General features: G+C 38.6%; 1 protein-coding gene across 4 annotated transcripts in view; it reads left to right on the top strand.

Annotated features, from left to right (window-relative positions):
- LOC114031877 (ankyrin repeat domain-containing protein 29) overlaps positions 1–16294 on the top strand; it is a 62476-nt gene that overhangs the window by 21117 nt on the left and 25065 nt on the right. For 2 of the 4 annotated variants that reach the window (XM_027847063.1, XM_027847064.1), the window contains exons 2-4: positions 1586–1696; positions 9907–10005; positions 14384–14482. In XM_027847063.1, the coding sequence (XP_027702864.1) occupies positions 1586–1696; positions 9907–10005; positions 14384–14482 (309 nt within the window). Of the gene's footprint in view, positions 1–1585; positions 1708–9906; positions 10006–14383; positions 14483–16294 lie in introns of all 4 variants that reach the window. The other 2 variants (XM_027847066.1, XM_027847065.1) reach the window with 2 other exon arrangements.

Below are 16294 nucleotides of genomic sequence, written 5' to 3' on the forward strand. Positions count from 1 at the left end.
GAACTTGTGAATTGGTCCCCCAGAAGGTGGCTGACTACTATTCCCAGTATGATTACTACTCTCCTTCCTTGGACTGCTATCTTTCCATATTCATCTGTCCCTGGCATATCTCTTTGCTTCAGATGCACACACTTCTAGGCCTCAAACTATATTATAAAGCAGTAGTCATTCAAACCATCTGGTATTAGTTAAAGAATAGAGAGACAAAACAATGGGGCAGACTAGACAAGAGAGAATCAGAAAGAGTGGAACTCAATAACACAATGTCTGATAAAATGTAAAACATAAATTATCTAGGAAAAAACTCCATATTTGACTTTTTTTAAAAATGCTGGAAAAATGGGAAAGCTGTCTGGCAGAAATTAGGCTTAGACCAACACCTTACACCATATTTCACAATACATTTTAAATAGATATGTGACCTTAATACTAAAGATCATAATATTAAAAAATTAGAAGAGGAACAGATTATATACCTCTCCCAGCTATGGGTGGAACATGTATTCTTAACCAAGGAAGAGATAGAGGTAATTACAAAAGCTGAAATAGGTAACTCTGATTACTTGAAGCTGAAAAGCTTCTGCACAGACAAAATTAATGCATCTAGGACAAAAAAGGAAGTGGCAGAATGGGAAAAAGATTTTGTATCAAATTTCTCTGGTAAGAGTTTGATATGCAAGATATATAAATAATGAATAAATATATGTAAAATAAATATATATGTAATAAATATATATAAATAGATAATAAATAAAAATAGATAATAAATATAAGACTAATATCCATTCCCCAATAGATAAGGTGTCAAAGGATATGAACAAGCAGTTCTCAAAAGAATTTCAAAGTATTCATACCTCCATGAAAGAACGCTCCAAATCACTAGGAATAAGAGAAATGCATATCAAAACAACCTGGAATTTTTATCTCACACCCTGCAAATAAGAGAAAAAAATGACCAAAAAATGGCAGTAGTCAATGTCGGAGGGATTGTGGAATTATAGGTACACTAATACATTGCTGGTGGAGCTGTGAAATGGTACAACTATTTTGGAAAGAAATCTGGAAATAGGCAAATAAAGTGACTTTGAACCAGAGACTTCATTACTGGGCTTATACCCCAAAAAGTTCATCAATAAGAAGAAAGTTCTCATAATCCAAAATGTTTATAGCAACAATTTTTTGTGATGGCCAAGAACTGGAAACAACATAGATCCCCGTCAATTGGGAAATGGCTAAACAAACTATTGTACATTAATATAATGGAATATTACTATGCTGAAAGAAATGATGTGTGAACTGATGCAGAGTGAGGCAAGCAGAACCAAAATATTTATATATATGTATATATATATATATATACACACACACAATGACTATAAAAATGTAATTAGATAATGTAGAAAGAACAACTACACACCAAAAAAATCAAAAGTATATGTAACAAAATGTGGCAGGTGTTTAGAAATGCTTTCTTTTTAGCTGACATCAATGGACAATATTATTTATTCTTTGTATTGAGATGGTAGCATTACTAATAAGGATCTCATGAATCCTGTTGTAAAATGCTGTTATTTTGTTCCAACAGAAGGAAACACCACTTGCAAACGCTGCGTTCTGGGCAGCAAGAAAAGGAAACCTGGCTCTTCTGAAACTCTTGTTAAACAGTGGTCGGGTGGATGTGGACTGCAGAGACAGTGTATGAACTCGGTATATGCATGACGAGAGCACCTAACTTTCCCCATGATGTCAAGAGAGCATTTCATGGATCCCTTTCAATTCCCAATGCTTACTTACATTTCTTTTTTGTTGTTGTGTTTGCTTTTTTTTCCCCCTCCATACAGTTCAAAGATCAAGTATAGAAGAATTTCATTTTATTTATTTATTTATTTTAGGCAATTGGGGTTAAATGACTTGCCCAGGGTCACACAGCTAGTAAGTGTTGAGTGTTTGGTCTGAGGCTAGATTTGAACTCAGGTCCTGTGCTCTATCCACTGCACCACCTAGCTGCCCCAAGTATAGAAGAATTTTAAAACATTTTAAATCTAAGAGAAAAGCAGGGAGTAGCAAGAGCAAAACAGAGAAAAGGGGCCACGAAAGGGAAAGAAGAAGAGCAGAGAATAAGCAAAAACAAATTCTACAAATATAAGGCAAATAGAACACAAAAAAAATTTTAACTAACTGCAACCATGAAAGAATTCAGGACAGAAAGAGATTGACATGGAAATATATCAATTGCATGCTGTGTGTGAGGGTTAGAAAGCTGAACAATTAAAGTCTGCCCCCATTCCCCTAGCCTTTTTTTTTCTTTCACAAACATAAATGCACTAATTGGCCACCTCAAAGAGGAAATAAAAATAGATATTACCCCCAACAGACAAATACCACTTAGATAGCTTGCTGTCTCACCCCTAGCCAAGTGCTGCTGTCCATCTGTACTCAACAGGATTTTCATCTATCTCCAGTGACAGAGACCTTAGATGAACAGAAAGCATTACTAAAATGTTATTAATTTAGGATATAGCTAAAGTTCTTTTTAAGTAATACTATTGTTTTCCTAAAAGAAAAGTGTCGCTACATGATTCAATTGCACTTATCAGACAGGTGAATCCATTGCTAGCTTAAGAGCTGTTTCAATTTCCCTATAATTTTAGTCATTCTGGATTTTTTTTTCCTTCCTTGTTCTGCTGCCCCTATTTTATTTATAGTTACTGGGCAACAGATCTAGGCTTATATAAACTTGTAAAGTAGGTGAGGCTGACCTTTACTTCATACTTTGCCTATTATCCTTTTCAATTCTACCCATCCTTCTTTCCAATCCCTCCTCTGACACCCTTGATTAAGTAGCACCGTATTTCCTCATGCTTCTTAGGAGTCTTAGTGTGGCTTCCACACTCACCCACCCAGACTTGCCCTCCCAGCCATCATCCCATGATCAGCACCTTTCCAATCACCTCCACCATCACAGCTTGTCTAGTTTTTGTGTTCCCTTTCCTTAGGATGCTCCCCATGTTAGGTGACAGTTAGTTAATCTGATAAACCATGCTGATAAGTAAATTGATGCCAGTGGGTTAATATAGTATCCTTCCCAACAAATACCTTTTAATGGATATAATACCTTTAAGTCAACTCTAAGAGGGTGATCTCTAAAGGCTTCCTCTAGCTTGAAAATCCCATGATTCTATAAAGCAGTGGGGGAAGAGTGGAAGGAGAGAGGCAACACATATTAAAACAAAGGGCAGCTAGGTGACACTGTAGATTGAGTGCCAAGCTTGGAGTCAGGAAAACTCTTCTTCCTGGGTTCAAATCTGGCCTCAGACGCTTACTAGCTCTCTGACCCAGGAAGTTACTGTTTGCCTTGGTCTCCTCATCTATAAAATTGGCTAGAGAAGGAAATGGCAAACCACTCTAGTACCTTTATCAAGAAAACCCCGAATGGGGTCACAAAGAGTCAGACACAACTGAAAATGATTCAGCAAAATGTTAAAGCAAATGAAATTAAAGGATCCTGAAAATTCAGCATGCTTCCAACAATCCATGGTACCCAGACCCATTCCATAATAAGATCCCTTGCAGGGGCAGCTAGGTGGCGCAGTGGATAGAGCTCTGGCCTTAGAATCAGGAGGACCTGACTTCAAATCTGACCTCAGACATTTAACACTTCCTAGCTGTGTGACCTTGGGCAAGTCACTTAACTCCAATTGCCTAACCAAAAAAAATAACTAATAATAAGATCCCTTGCTTCTTCTTAGGTGGTGGGTATCACCTAAGATTAAAACATTTGATAAACTTGTAAGGTTATTAAAAGCCTAGCTCTTTCTTTCTCTGTCTGCCATCGTTGCAGGATTTAAATTTCAAGCTCAGAATCAACAGCCCAATCAGGACTTTCATTCTCGGCCACTTATTTTGCCTGAGCTGTGCTTCCTGTCTCAGCCCCCAAAGTTTGGGAAATTTCTTGGTAAATAATGGTATTATATAGAACAAGTCATTTGACCACTGTGGACTTCAATATTGTCATCCATTAAATAAGAGAGTTACACTAGATGCTCTTGGAGGTCCTCTGCTGCTGTAACATTCTATTGCTATGACTCAAGTCTAACCCTAATCCACCTGCCTCTCTCTTTACACCCAAGTACACAAAGTCCTGCTAGATGGCTTCTTTGGGGATGATAAGGTTATGCTCCTCTTCCAGTCTCTTGGGCTGGAACTTATTTGACCCCAGTAACAACTCCAAATTTTCAGGATCACTTAGAAGTAGTTGGAATGCAAAGTCTTCATGGGCCCACTTGATAACCATATAGCCATACCAAATCTTTTCCGATAGACAGAATTGTACAGTATATACATGAGGCTCCTCTATTTATAAAATCTTATCAACTAGGGGTAGCTAGGTGGCACAGCGGATAGAGCACCGGCCCTGAAGTCAAGAGGACCTGAGTTCAAATTCGGCCTCAGACCAAACACTTGGCACTTATAGCTGTGTGACCCTGGGCAAGTCACTTAACCCCAATTGCCTAAAAAAAAAAAAAATCTTATCAACTTGAGTTGCTAAGATATATGTAAAAGCACTAATTATTGGTTTATATAGATTTTAGACACATCTTAACACACTTCTCACAAATATATAGCAATTTTTTGTTTTCTTAGATTTATGAAATTCTATATGTCTAGTTTCTTCCAATGGGTTTTGCTCAAAGATAGGGAAATAGTCTGCATTGGATCTGGTCTCTTGCTTAATTTCATCATTATAATGTATGAGATGACACTTATCTGGAAACATAATACTTCCCCCACTAGGCCACCATGCTTATATGTTCAGAGCCTAGTGTCTGAAGGTTTAATAAGAGCAATTGGAGATTTGCAATCCATTCACCAAAAGAATCAACTTCACAAGTTTAAGAGAAGGGAAATGTGACTAGATGAAAATTCATCTGAAAAGGGTCTGGATATATTTGTGTATTATTTGATTGTGATAAGTCCAACAAGAAAGCTAAAGCAACTTTAGATGGCATTAAGGCAAAGGTCCTGCTCTGCGCTCCCTAATGGGACAACACCTGGAGCGTTGTGTTTGGTTGTAGGCACCACATTTTAGGAAGGACATCGATAAACTAGAATGTGTCCAGAACAGGGCAACCAAGATTGAGAAGGACCTCAAATTCATGCCATATTGAAGATGAGTTGACTAAACTGAGGGTGCTTAGCCTGGAGAAGTCTTGGAGGTTTGGGGATTAGGAGTATAATAACTGCATTCAAGTATTTGAAAGTATTTGGCTCATGCAAGAGAGGCTAGACTTGTTATATTTGTCCCCAGAGGGAAGAACAAGGATCAGTGAAAAGAAATTTTGGCCTGATGTAAAAAAAAAATCTAATAATTAGAGCCATCTAAAAGTGATATGTACTACTTCAAGATAAGTTCCTCCTTCCTGGAGGTCTTCAAGCAAACGCTAGATGCCTTCTTGTGGCATTCTGTAGAGGATTCTTATTCATGCAAAGAATAGACTAGATAAATTAACAAGCATTTATTAAGCTCCTGCTGTATGCCAGGCAATATATTAAACACTATGGATCCAAAATGTCTGAAGTGTCAAAAAGCCTCTGCTTTCAAGGGGCTTACAGTCTAGCCAGAGGAGGCCGTGTGTACATATATAGGTATATACAAATTAAAGATAATTTTGAGAGAAGAGCATCATCAGCTGGGAGGATCAAGAAATGGTTCCTTTAAAAGGTAGCACTTCAGCTAAGCCTTGAAGGAAATGAGAGATACTAAGAGAAGAAGAGGAAGAGGGAGTACATTCTACAGATGGGGACAACCTATTCAAAGGCACAGGTAAGAGCAGCTAGGTGGTGGATTCAGGGCAGGAAGGTGGGGCAGTGGCTAGAGCACCTGGCCTAGAGTCAGGAAGACCTGAGTTTAAATCTGGCCTTGGACACTTACTAGCTGTGTGACTCTGGGCAAGTTTCTTAACCGTGTTTGCCTCAGTTTCCTCATTTGTAAAATGAACCGAAGAAGGAAATGGCAAACCACTCTAGTATCTTTACCAAGAAAACTCTAAATGGGGTCATGAAGAGTCAGGAAAGACAGAAATAACTCGATGACAGCAACAAAAGAAATGAAGGACCATGTATGACAGACAATAAGGACAGTTAGGCTGGACTCTAGTGTGTGTGAAAGGAAGTAATGTGTAATAGGCTGGGACCATGTTGTGAAGAGCCTTGAATGCCAAACAGGGTACATAGTTACTCCCAGAGTTAATAGGAGGCCACTGGAGCTTATTAAGGAGATGGATGACATGGCCAGATCTGCACTTTAGGAAAACGAACTGTCAGGAGAATGTATGGGAGTGGGGAGAGACCAGAAGCAGAGAGATTAATTAGGAAGCTCTTGGATCATCCAAGCAAAAGGTGATTGGGGCCTGACCTATGGCGGTATCTGCATAAGTACAGAGAAGGTACGGATGCGAGAAATGTTGTGGAGATAGAAGTGATGAGATATGGCAACTGATCAGACATGTGATGTTAGAATGAGTGGTGGAAGATGACGCCTCGGTTGTAAATCTGGGTGACTAGAAGGATGGGGGTGATCTTGACCGAAATTGGAAAGTTTAGGAAAAGGGTGAGTTTGGGGGAGGGGGACGATAATAAGTTCAGTTTTGGACATTAGATTGTGAACTCCTTAGGAGCAGAGACTAACTTTTGCCTCTCTTTGTATCCCTAGCCCTTAGCACAGTGCCTGGCACGTAGAAGGAGCTTAATAAATGCTTCTTGACTGACTGACTGATATGTTGAGCTTTGTGATGTTTATAGGACATTCAGAAATGTCCAATAGGAATTTGGTGATTGGGGAGTAGAGCTCAGGAAAAAGAGTAGGGCTAGATATATAAATAGGAGAATCATCTGAATAAAGATGATCATTAAATGTATATAATCAAAGAGACTAGGATAGAACTGCAGTTAAAGGGGAGAAAGAGAGACACACACACACAGAGACAGAGACAGAGAGACACACACACAAAGAGAGAGAGACAGAAGGACAGACAGAGAAGATAGCATCCAGGAAGAAAGGGTGATCAACAGTATCAATGTTTCAAAGAGGTCAAAAGAGATCAAAACTGAGAAAAGGCAATTCAGTTTGGCAAATAAAAGATTATTGGGGACTTCAGAGAAAGCAGGTCCACTTGAGTTCAGAAGCCAGATTGCAAAAGTATGAGAAGTGAATGAGAGGAGCAACAGTGCAGATGGGTATAGACAGCTTTTTCTGTAGACCAATTGGTTGAAAAGGAAAGCAAAGATATAGGACAATATCTTGAAACATCTTTGGGTCAGGGCAGCTAGGTGGCACAGTGGATAAAGAACCAGCCCTAGAGTCAGGAGGACCTGAGTTCAAATGTGGCCTCAGATACTTGACACTTACCAGCTGTATGACCCTGGGCAAGTCACTTAACCCTAATTGGCTTGCAAAAAAAAAAAAGAAAAAAAAGTGTCCTCAGGTCCTGTTCAATTCTTAAGTTTTTGTGGTTTTTCTCAAAGGAATACTTTTCCACTGAGTTTGTGTGTGCTCATTAAATTGCATATTACACATACTAGGATCCAGCTAGATTTTTTTTAAAAACTAGAACTAATGGGGGAAGGCAGGGGGGGGAATGGAGATGCAGAATAATGAAATAAATGCTAGTCACAAATGTAACTTCTAGGCATTGTTGTATGAGGCCACCTCTATCAGAAAACAAAAATGCGGCAATTTGACAGATGTTGACTATTAACAGGACCTTCAGTCACAGCTCATAAACTGACAGTTACTCCTTAGATACCTTCTTCTTCTGCCTCTTCTTTTATTTCTTGCTTTTCCCCAATCTCTTACCCTTAACTGGGCACAATATAAAATTAAAGAATATATGTGTATACAAAATATATACATATATAGAAATATGTATGCATATACACCTATTAATATTTATACACATATATCACAACTTGTTTATTTTTGTGTCCCCTTCCCTGAGGATGCTATGCTAGGTAACAGTTTGTTAATCTGATCAACTATGCTGATATGGAAATTGATGCCAGTAGGTTAATAAGATTGCCCTTCACAACAAATACCTTTTAATGGACATAATACATACACACAAAAATTAAATAGATAAATTATATCTTATACATACAAATGTTTCATTCTCTAGTGAATAATGTAGATTGTTTTCCCTGTTCTAATTTGGAAAAAATGATTTGAACATTTTTTCTCTTTAAAAAAAAGAACAAATCCTAAATTATTTTGCTTTCTACTTGTCTGAAATCTGAGGCAGATTTCTCCCTCCACCCCCACTACAAACAATGACCTTTAATTTAAAAAAAATTGTCACCCCTGACATAGATACAATGTTCAGAGCTTTGGTGGTCAAATTATATCAAATTATTAGCTTCCTTTCACTTTTAGAAGAAACTATCTGTGCCAAGAATATCCCTCCTTGACTAACTTCTTCACTCTTCTCCTCACCTCTGCTTCAGAAGAGAACTGAGATGAATAATGAACAGACATGCTAAGTCCCAGCCCCAGGTCCCCCACAGACACATATGGAATAGGATGGCTTAGGGCAAGAGATAGTTCTGAAACCCTGACTAGACAGAGCCTTGGCAAACACGTTCCAGCTGCCATGGACAGCAAGCAAAATTGTTATTGCCACCCTGCAGACAAAAACAGGGAAATAAAGGAATGGTGATAGCAGCAAAAAACAACAAACACCTTCCCTGCTACCCCCCCAAAAAACTGGTCTTAGATTTAAATAATATTAGTATTTTAAAAAATCACTTCTAGCCTGGTACACACCCCCCCAGCACAGCCAGAGTGGAAAGAACCTTGTACTTCCACTATAGAAATCTGATAGATTTCACGAATAGCTGAGCATGGAAGGTTAGGAAACACAAATCCAATGCCAAAGAAAACATCAAAAGAATAATGAGACTATAAAAAGCCTTTTTGATTGGAATTCTATATATCAGCTGGTGTTAATTTGAATTGTGCATATTCATGAATTATGCCAAAGTTTATAAAAGCTTGGCTGGCTTTGTTTACAATAACAATCCCAGTAAAATGGCTATCCCCCAAATTTATCATCTGATTCAAGCTATCTTCTTTTTTTTTTCTAGAACTGTTTTGTAGTCACAATTTCCTATTCTCAAGTCATGGAACTGATGAAGTAAAAATGCCCCTTTGAGAGCATTTAATCCAACCCCTTAATTTTGCAATGAGGAAACTGAGGCTCAGAATGATCAATGACTTCTTCAGGATCACCCAGCTAGTTGACAGCAGAGCTAGGACTTAAATCTAGTCTCAGGCCCCAAATCTAGTCTAAGGCCCCCCCCAGGCCAATATTCATTCCTCTCTACATGCTATCTCTCATCCAACCTGAATTATTAACTGAGATTATTATTAATTATTTATTTATAAAAGTAATTGTTCATAAATAAAATAAATAATAAAGAAATAAAATTATTAATAGAGTATTCTGGCCCTGGAAACCTAATGAGCCTTATTTGATAACTTCTTTGGGTTAATAATAGTGTTTTGGAGCAAGATTCATAATATTAATCATTAAATGAGGTCATCATATTACAGCTGCCTCCTATAATCAAAATTAGATTGTTTTTCTGGAACAGTAAGTGAGTTTTTAGATTGAAAATTCCAATTTTGATGTGAGAGTAAGCATTTCGGTTCCTGTTTGCATTTCTTCCCCTCCCCCTCCCATTGTACGTTAAAAACTTGACTCAAGATGAATGTCTGCCATTGCAGCTAAATCATCATGACTGCTTAGCAAGAACACTGACATTTTTGCAGTCTTTTTTTTTTTCCCATGAGATTTCAGTCATTGATACAACAGATGGTCTAATATGCTGATTTGTTTCCCCTCCTTCCAGCATGGCACCACTCTGCTCATGGTTGCTTCCTACGCTGGCCACATAGACTGTGTGAGGGAGTTGGTTCTCCAAGGAGCAGATATCAACCTTCAGAGAGAGGTGGGTAAAACCAATAAAAAAGAAGAAAATAGGGGCAGAACTGAGCTGGTTGTTTACAACTGGAAGTACCAAGCAAATAGGACAAGGCCCATGGAAATAGTTTTCCCTCAGGGACATTAAAGCCCAGAGTTGAGGAATTTGTTGTGCTGAAAAAAAGGTCTAGGGAGTCCGTCATAACACATCCATTTATCAACACCAGACCTTGCAGACTACTTCATTAGCTGATGTCTTGGCCTTCCTATATCGCTGCACTTGAGGCAGTTAAGGTACTAGCCACATTCCTTACATAGTCATACCTTCCTTGAAGGGTGATAAGGTAAGATATGTAGGACGTTAAGGGAAATTATTTTTATTTTTTTTTTTAGTTTTTTAGGATTTTTTAGTTTTTTGTTTTTAAAGAAACAAATTAATAGTTATCTCCCAATGGGGCTTCATAGTCAGGGCATCACAAACATCTTGACCTATTGGCCCAAATGAACCTCCAAGGTTGTTTTATACACGTTACATAATAAATAGCCTAAGGGCAGTTAGGTGGTTCGATGGATATAGAGTCAGGCCTGGAGTCAGAAAGACTCATCTCCCTGAGTTCAAATCCGGCCCCAGACACTTACTACCTGTGTGACCCTAGGCAAGTCACTTAACCTTGTTCGCCTCAGTTTCCTCATCTGTAAAATGAGCTGGAGAAGGAAGTGGCAAACCATTCCAATATCTTTGCCGAGAAAATCCCAAATGGGGTCACAAAGAGTGGGACATGACTAAAACGACTGAACAGTAACAACACTAAATACCTAATGAAAGCTAGTCAAATGAATACTGAATAGAAAAATGCCTTTAAATGCTTTCTCCACTTTGGTTCTATGCTAACTACAGGGAGTAAATCTTAAATGAAGGAATCCTGGGCAGATGATCCAGTTTTTCAAGAGTGTGGAAGGATCAGAGAGGCCAAACATTTCACAGTCACCTTGGGGATTTAAGTTCCCAAGACTTCAGAGGCTTCAAAATTGAATCACCTGAATTTGGCCCTTACAAAGGCTTATGATACTGCCAGAAAAGAATCATTCCCTTAAGGTTTTTTTTCTTTTAAATAAGACCTCTGAGACAAACCTGAGACTGGTTCTCCATGACCCAGACTTACATCTCTCATGCTAGTAAAGGATAGGAAAACATTCTTTATCCTAATATTCAACCCTCATTCCAGTCTTGGGCCCCTACCTCCACACTGGATCAAGTTATAACTCATGTTGACACAATGGACAGATTGCTTCAAGGGTCTTGAAAGTATAATCCAGTGTTTGAAAAGTCTTCCCCAGGCTATCCCTTCACCTTTTCTGAGTAGCATTAGCCTTATCAATATGATCATCAAAGAATTAGAAATATAGATAACTGTCACATTCTATTGATATGGATCATGATAGACCTAAAAATAAAATGGTCCTCTGAGAAATGAGACCGGTATCATCTTAGTGTTCACAACTTGAGATAGTATAGAAAGGCTGTAGTAGATTATTATGTTTATATTGTTATACATTATACACATAATTTCACATGATATATAATTATCTTTTTTTGTCTAGGCAATGGGGTTAAGTGACTTGCCCAGGGTCACACAGCTAGTAAGTGTTAAGTGTCTGAGACTGGATTTGAACTCAGGTCCTCCTGACTGCAGGAGCAGCGATAGGGGCACTACACCATCTTGCTGCCCCTATGATATATAATTATTATACTGTATTATTATGAAAAGCCCAAATTATTTTATTATTACCACCACCAATTCTGCCATAATTAAGGAGACATGACAACAATGCTGGCTTACTGTTCAGGGTGGGGAGGAGGGCAGTTTTCATTTCCCAAAATTATTTCCCTGAATGGTACTCACATTCAGAATGACTAAAAGTTCACCCTCATATATTTTTTCTCCTGGATTTATAGTCCTTGTTCATTTGAGCTTTTAAGAAACATTTGAGTTAGTAAGAATTAAAAAAAAAAAAAAGAAAAGAAATAGACTTTGAACAATAGAAGAGAACATGAGCCAGACCTACTTACTCATGAGGTGTGCCCTGAGAAGCATTTCCAACAAGCATTGGAATCGTTTAACAATAATTCAAAAGAACTTAAGAGGGTGGGCGAGGAAAAAGCAACCTGCTTTTGGTTTCCGGCCAGCAAGTTTCCCTGTGGTTTGCTGCTTGGCTGTTTGTTTAGATCTTATTATTCAATTAAAATCCTTAGAATGGTAAAGACTCTGTGCTTTGAGCATATGCCCCCATTAACACTTACGGAGTTGTCCAAAACACACCTATTCCGGGGGAAACCCTGTGGCTCAATGCAGTATGATGCAGACGCTGAATTCTCCAAGAATCCAAGTTAATGCATGGTATAGTCTGAGCCTATTGAGCTACCATCGCCAAAGGAAAGTCCTTTCCCCGACCTATTTTAGTGTTTGGTGGGTATTGTTACTAAAGTGATTTGGCATCTTATTCTGTCTTGGACCAACCTTAATATTTTGCAATACTAGGTCATCTATTTGCTTTGCTGCATAAGTTGCTGCCATCCCTTTATTTAGTGGGCTGTCTAGACTTATAGCCTGGTGTGGACACCAAACTAAAAACTAATGGTCCTAACAGAGTTGTTGTTTATTGAGAACTTGCAAAAATCTTGGCTGATGGAGGAGCACAGATAGAAGAGCTAAATCAAAGTGATGGCATGAAGCCCTTTATTTCAGTAAGAGAAAAGTGAATACAATTAGTTGTGTCTTGTCCCATACTCTCTAAAGTGGGGGCTGACTTTTTTTTTCTATACATCATTACTTTAATATAATGACCAGTCATTTAAACATCGGGACATTTACTCAAACTAACATGAAGTAATCAGGACTATGGTTATTTTTTTTTTTAGGCAATTGGGGTTAAGTGACTTGCCCAGGGTCACACAGCTAGTAAGTGTCAAGTGTTTGGTCTGAGGCCAGATTTGAACTCAGGTCCTCCTGACTTCAGGGCCGGTGCTCTATCCACTGCGCCACCTAACTGCCCCACCTAACTGCCCCGGGGACTGTGGTTATTAATGTAACAAGGAAATGCATATAGAACTTAGTCCTTTCCAATTCTATAACAAATGTTGATTAAGTGCTAGCCATGAAGGAGACACTGCATTGGTACAAGTGACTCTCAAGCATGTCCAACATAAAAATATACTCATCTTCCTCCATTGCACATACATCAAGACAGTGAGAAGCTTGCCATTCCAAAAACCAGTCCCTATCTTTAGTTTATGGGATCCAGCTCTCTCCATTATTGGGGAGATTACAGACTCTCAGGAAACAAGGATGAGGCAGACCCGATGGCTTTCTACAGGTGGAAAGGAGGAAGCCTCCTTCCTTTTAAGTAAACAAAAAGGAAGGAAAGGCAATGTGGTACAGCAGAAGGATCCCTGGTCCTGGATCAGAGAATCTGGGTCCATAACCCTACCTCCGATGCTTACTACCTGTTATGACCTTAGACAAGTAACTTAACCTCCTCCCCTCGTGTCAATTTTTTCATCTATAAAATGAAGTGTGGGGGTTGTTCTAGATGAGGTCCCTTCTGACTGTAGATCTAATTTGCACAGAGCCATCCCTGGGACTGAATGATATGATCTAGTGACGTGGCATAGATTTTACAAAGGAAGCACTTTGGCCAGGGCAGTTCTGCTGCTGTGCCCTGCCTCTCTTCATTATATCTTCCTCCCTTAAAAGCCAGAGTTCTTCTGAATTCATAATTAGTGTCTAAAGCATGCTTTTCTGAGACACCACCCATCTGAATCATCTCCTTCCACCTTTAAAGTATACAGAAGGATTTTCCTCTTGGTCTTTGAAGAGTATGTCGTTTGCTTTCCCAGAGCTTACGTAGCAGAATTTAAGCACATTTGCATAATCAAAAACATTTGTCAGATGCATGTTTATGAGTGGGGTGGCATTTTTTGATCAGTATGCAAAGACTTTGCTGCCACTTTTCATGCAGACACATCAAAAAAAAATCTGGTGAAGTTGGGTGCTAGGAGATGAGATGGCAGTATATTTGAGCATGCTGTGGGCAGTGTGGAAGTCAAAAACAGATTTTCTCTGGTATTTCACCTGTGTAAAATAGGATGGATCTTGATTCTTATGAATATAGCCTTTTCCTCATTTCTAGCACTGATTGCCTGAATTCTTCCCTAAGTTAATCATGTCATTAGTGGAATAGAATTTAAATTCCCAAGCCCTACTTAGCCTACCTAGTGATCCAAGGAATATGCTACCTCCAAACCTAGATTCAAAAATTTATCGTTCCAAGTTCTTTTTTTTTTTTTCCACACAAAATGGAACAAAATGCCTGCTTTTAAACCAGCCTCTCTCTCTTCCTCCCAGTCAGGTACAACGGCTCTCTTCTTTGCCGCACAACAAGGCCACAACGATGTGGTGAGATTTCTCTTTGAATTTGGAGCTTCCACTGAATTTAGAACCAAAGTAAGAGAACTTTTTTTTTTGCTTTCAGATCCTATAAGAATATTTCAGGACCAAGGCAGCTAGGTGACCCAGTGGATAGAACACTGTCATTGGAATCAGAAGGGCCTGAGTTCAAATATGGCCTCAGACACTTACTAGCTGTGTGGTCCTGGGCAGCTCATTTAACTCTGATTGCCTTAAAAAAAATTTCAGAACCAATGCCTTGTGCTTCCTTTTTTGGGGGGGGGGGGTGAGGCAATCGGGGTTAAATGACTTGCCCAGGGTCACACAGCTAGTAAGTGTCAAGTGCCTGAGGCCACCTTGTATTTCCTCTTGATCTAAAATGTGAGTGTAGTTTTCTCTTTCAAATATTTTTTAGGTAGGTACACAGACCCCTGGAATTATAGTTAAAAGACTCGGAAGATCTGGGTTCAAGTCCTTCCTGTCTCAGCCAGTTACTAGCTACAACCTTAGACAAGACCCTTTAACCTCTCTGAACTTGAACTCCTTCCAAAAAATAGTTGTGTTGTGCCAGATAATCTCCAAGGTTTCTCTAGCTCCGGAGCCAATAATTCAGTCCTAATCACAAAAAATCAATTCAAATAATAATAATGATGATAAGAATATCTATCAATGAGGGCAACTAGGTAGTGCAATGGATAGAGCACTGACCCTGGAGTCAGGAGGACCTGAGTTCAAATCTGACCTCAGACATTTGACACTTACTAGCTATGTGATCCTGGGCAAGTTACTTAACTCCATTGCCTAGTTAAAAAAAAAAAAGAATAGCTATCATTTACATATCACCTACTATGTGCTAAGCACTTCACAAATATAATCTCATTTGGTACCTTACAACAACTCTATGAGATGGGTGTTATTCTAATCCCCATTTTACCATTGAGGAAACTGAGGCTAGCAAAGTTAAGCGACTTGCCCAAGGTCACAAGCTAGTAAGTGTCTGAGGCTGAATTTTAAGTCAAGTATTAAGTGCTTACTATGTGCCGTGTACTGGACTAGGTGCTAGGGAGGCAAAGGCAAAAAAAAAAAAAATGAAACAGTGCCTGCCCTCAAAGTTCTTACATTCTGTTGGGGGGCAACAGTATGTTCACAGGTACGTCAATATATATAAAATATATAGTATGTCAATGCAAAGAAATGTTTATTTTGTGGGTATATGTGAGAGAGCAATTATTATGGGTTCCACATTTTGGAGAATTATGTCTACAAATCATAATGTTTCCTTTTGTGTTATGTTTTATTTTAAAGGGTTGGTACTTGGATGGCGGGTCTATAACTTTCCTAATACATCTACATTTTTTCCCTCTAGTTTATTCCCAATTCTCTGGCTAGAATGATCAGAAACTTTAATGTGGTCCTGGGGAAATAATTTCAATGTGGGTATTTCTGAGGCATGAAGTTTGGTCTACAAAATGTCTCCAGGCTCCTTTAAGAGCCAATGTCTTAATTAAAACATAGCATACAGTTACCAGGGATACTTAAAAAAGGGGCCATGGCTATTCTTATGCCTAATCCTTAACTTTTATTTTGTCCCATGTGGCCAAAGAAACCAAGAACAAATCAAAGCAAGAATGAATCAAAATAAAATAAAAAAATTTTAGTGTTGAAGACAATTTATGGGATGAAACTTTTGTCCCTGAATTAGGAAGACGGTCTTGGAGAGACATGGGAGTTTCACAATTGTGTTAGCTTATTTCTGACCTGATTATAAACAGAAATTCTTAGGAATTGTCTCCAATTGGAATACTCGTCCAGGGAAAAACCTTGGGAATGTTTGAGTTTTCCCCATTGCTAAGCATTTTTAAATTTTTG

Source organism: Vombatus ursinus, unplaced genomic scaffold (genome assembly GCF_900497805.2).
Source record: "Vombatus ursinus unplaced genomic scaffold, bare-nosed wombat genome assembly UNPS02015255.1, whole genome shotgun sequence".
In the NCBI taxonomy this organism is placed as follows: Eukaryota; Metazoa; Chordata; class Mammalia; order Diprotodontia; family Vombatidae; genus Vombatus; species Vombatus ursinus.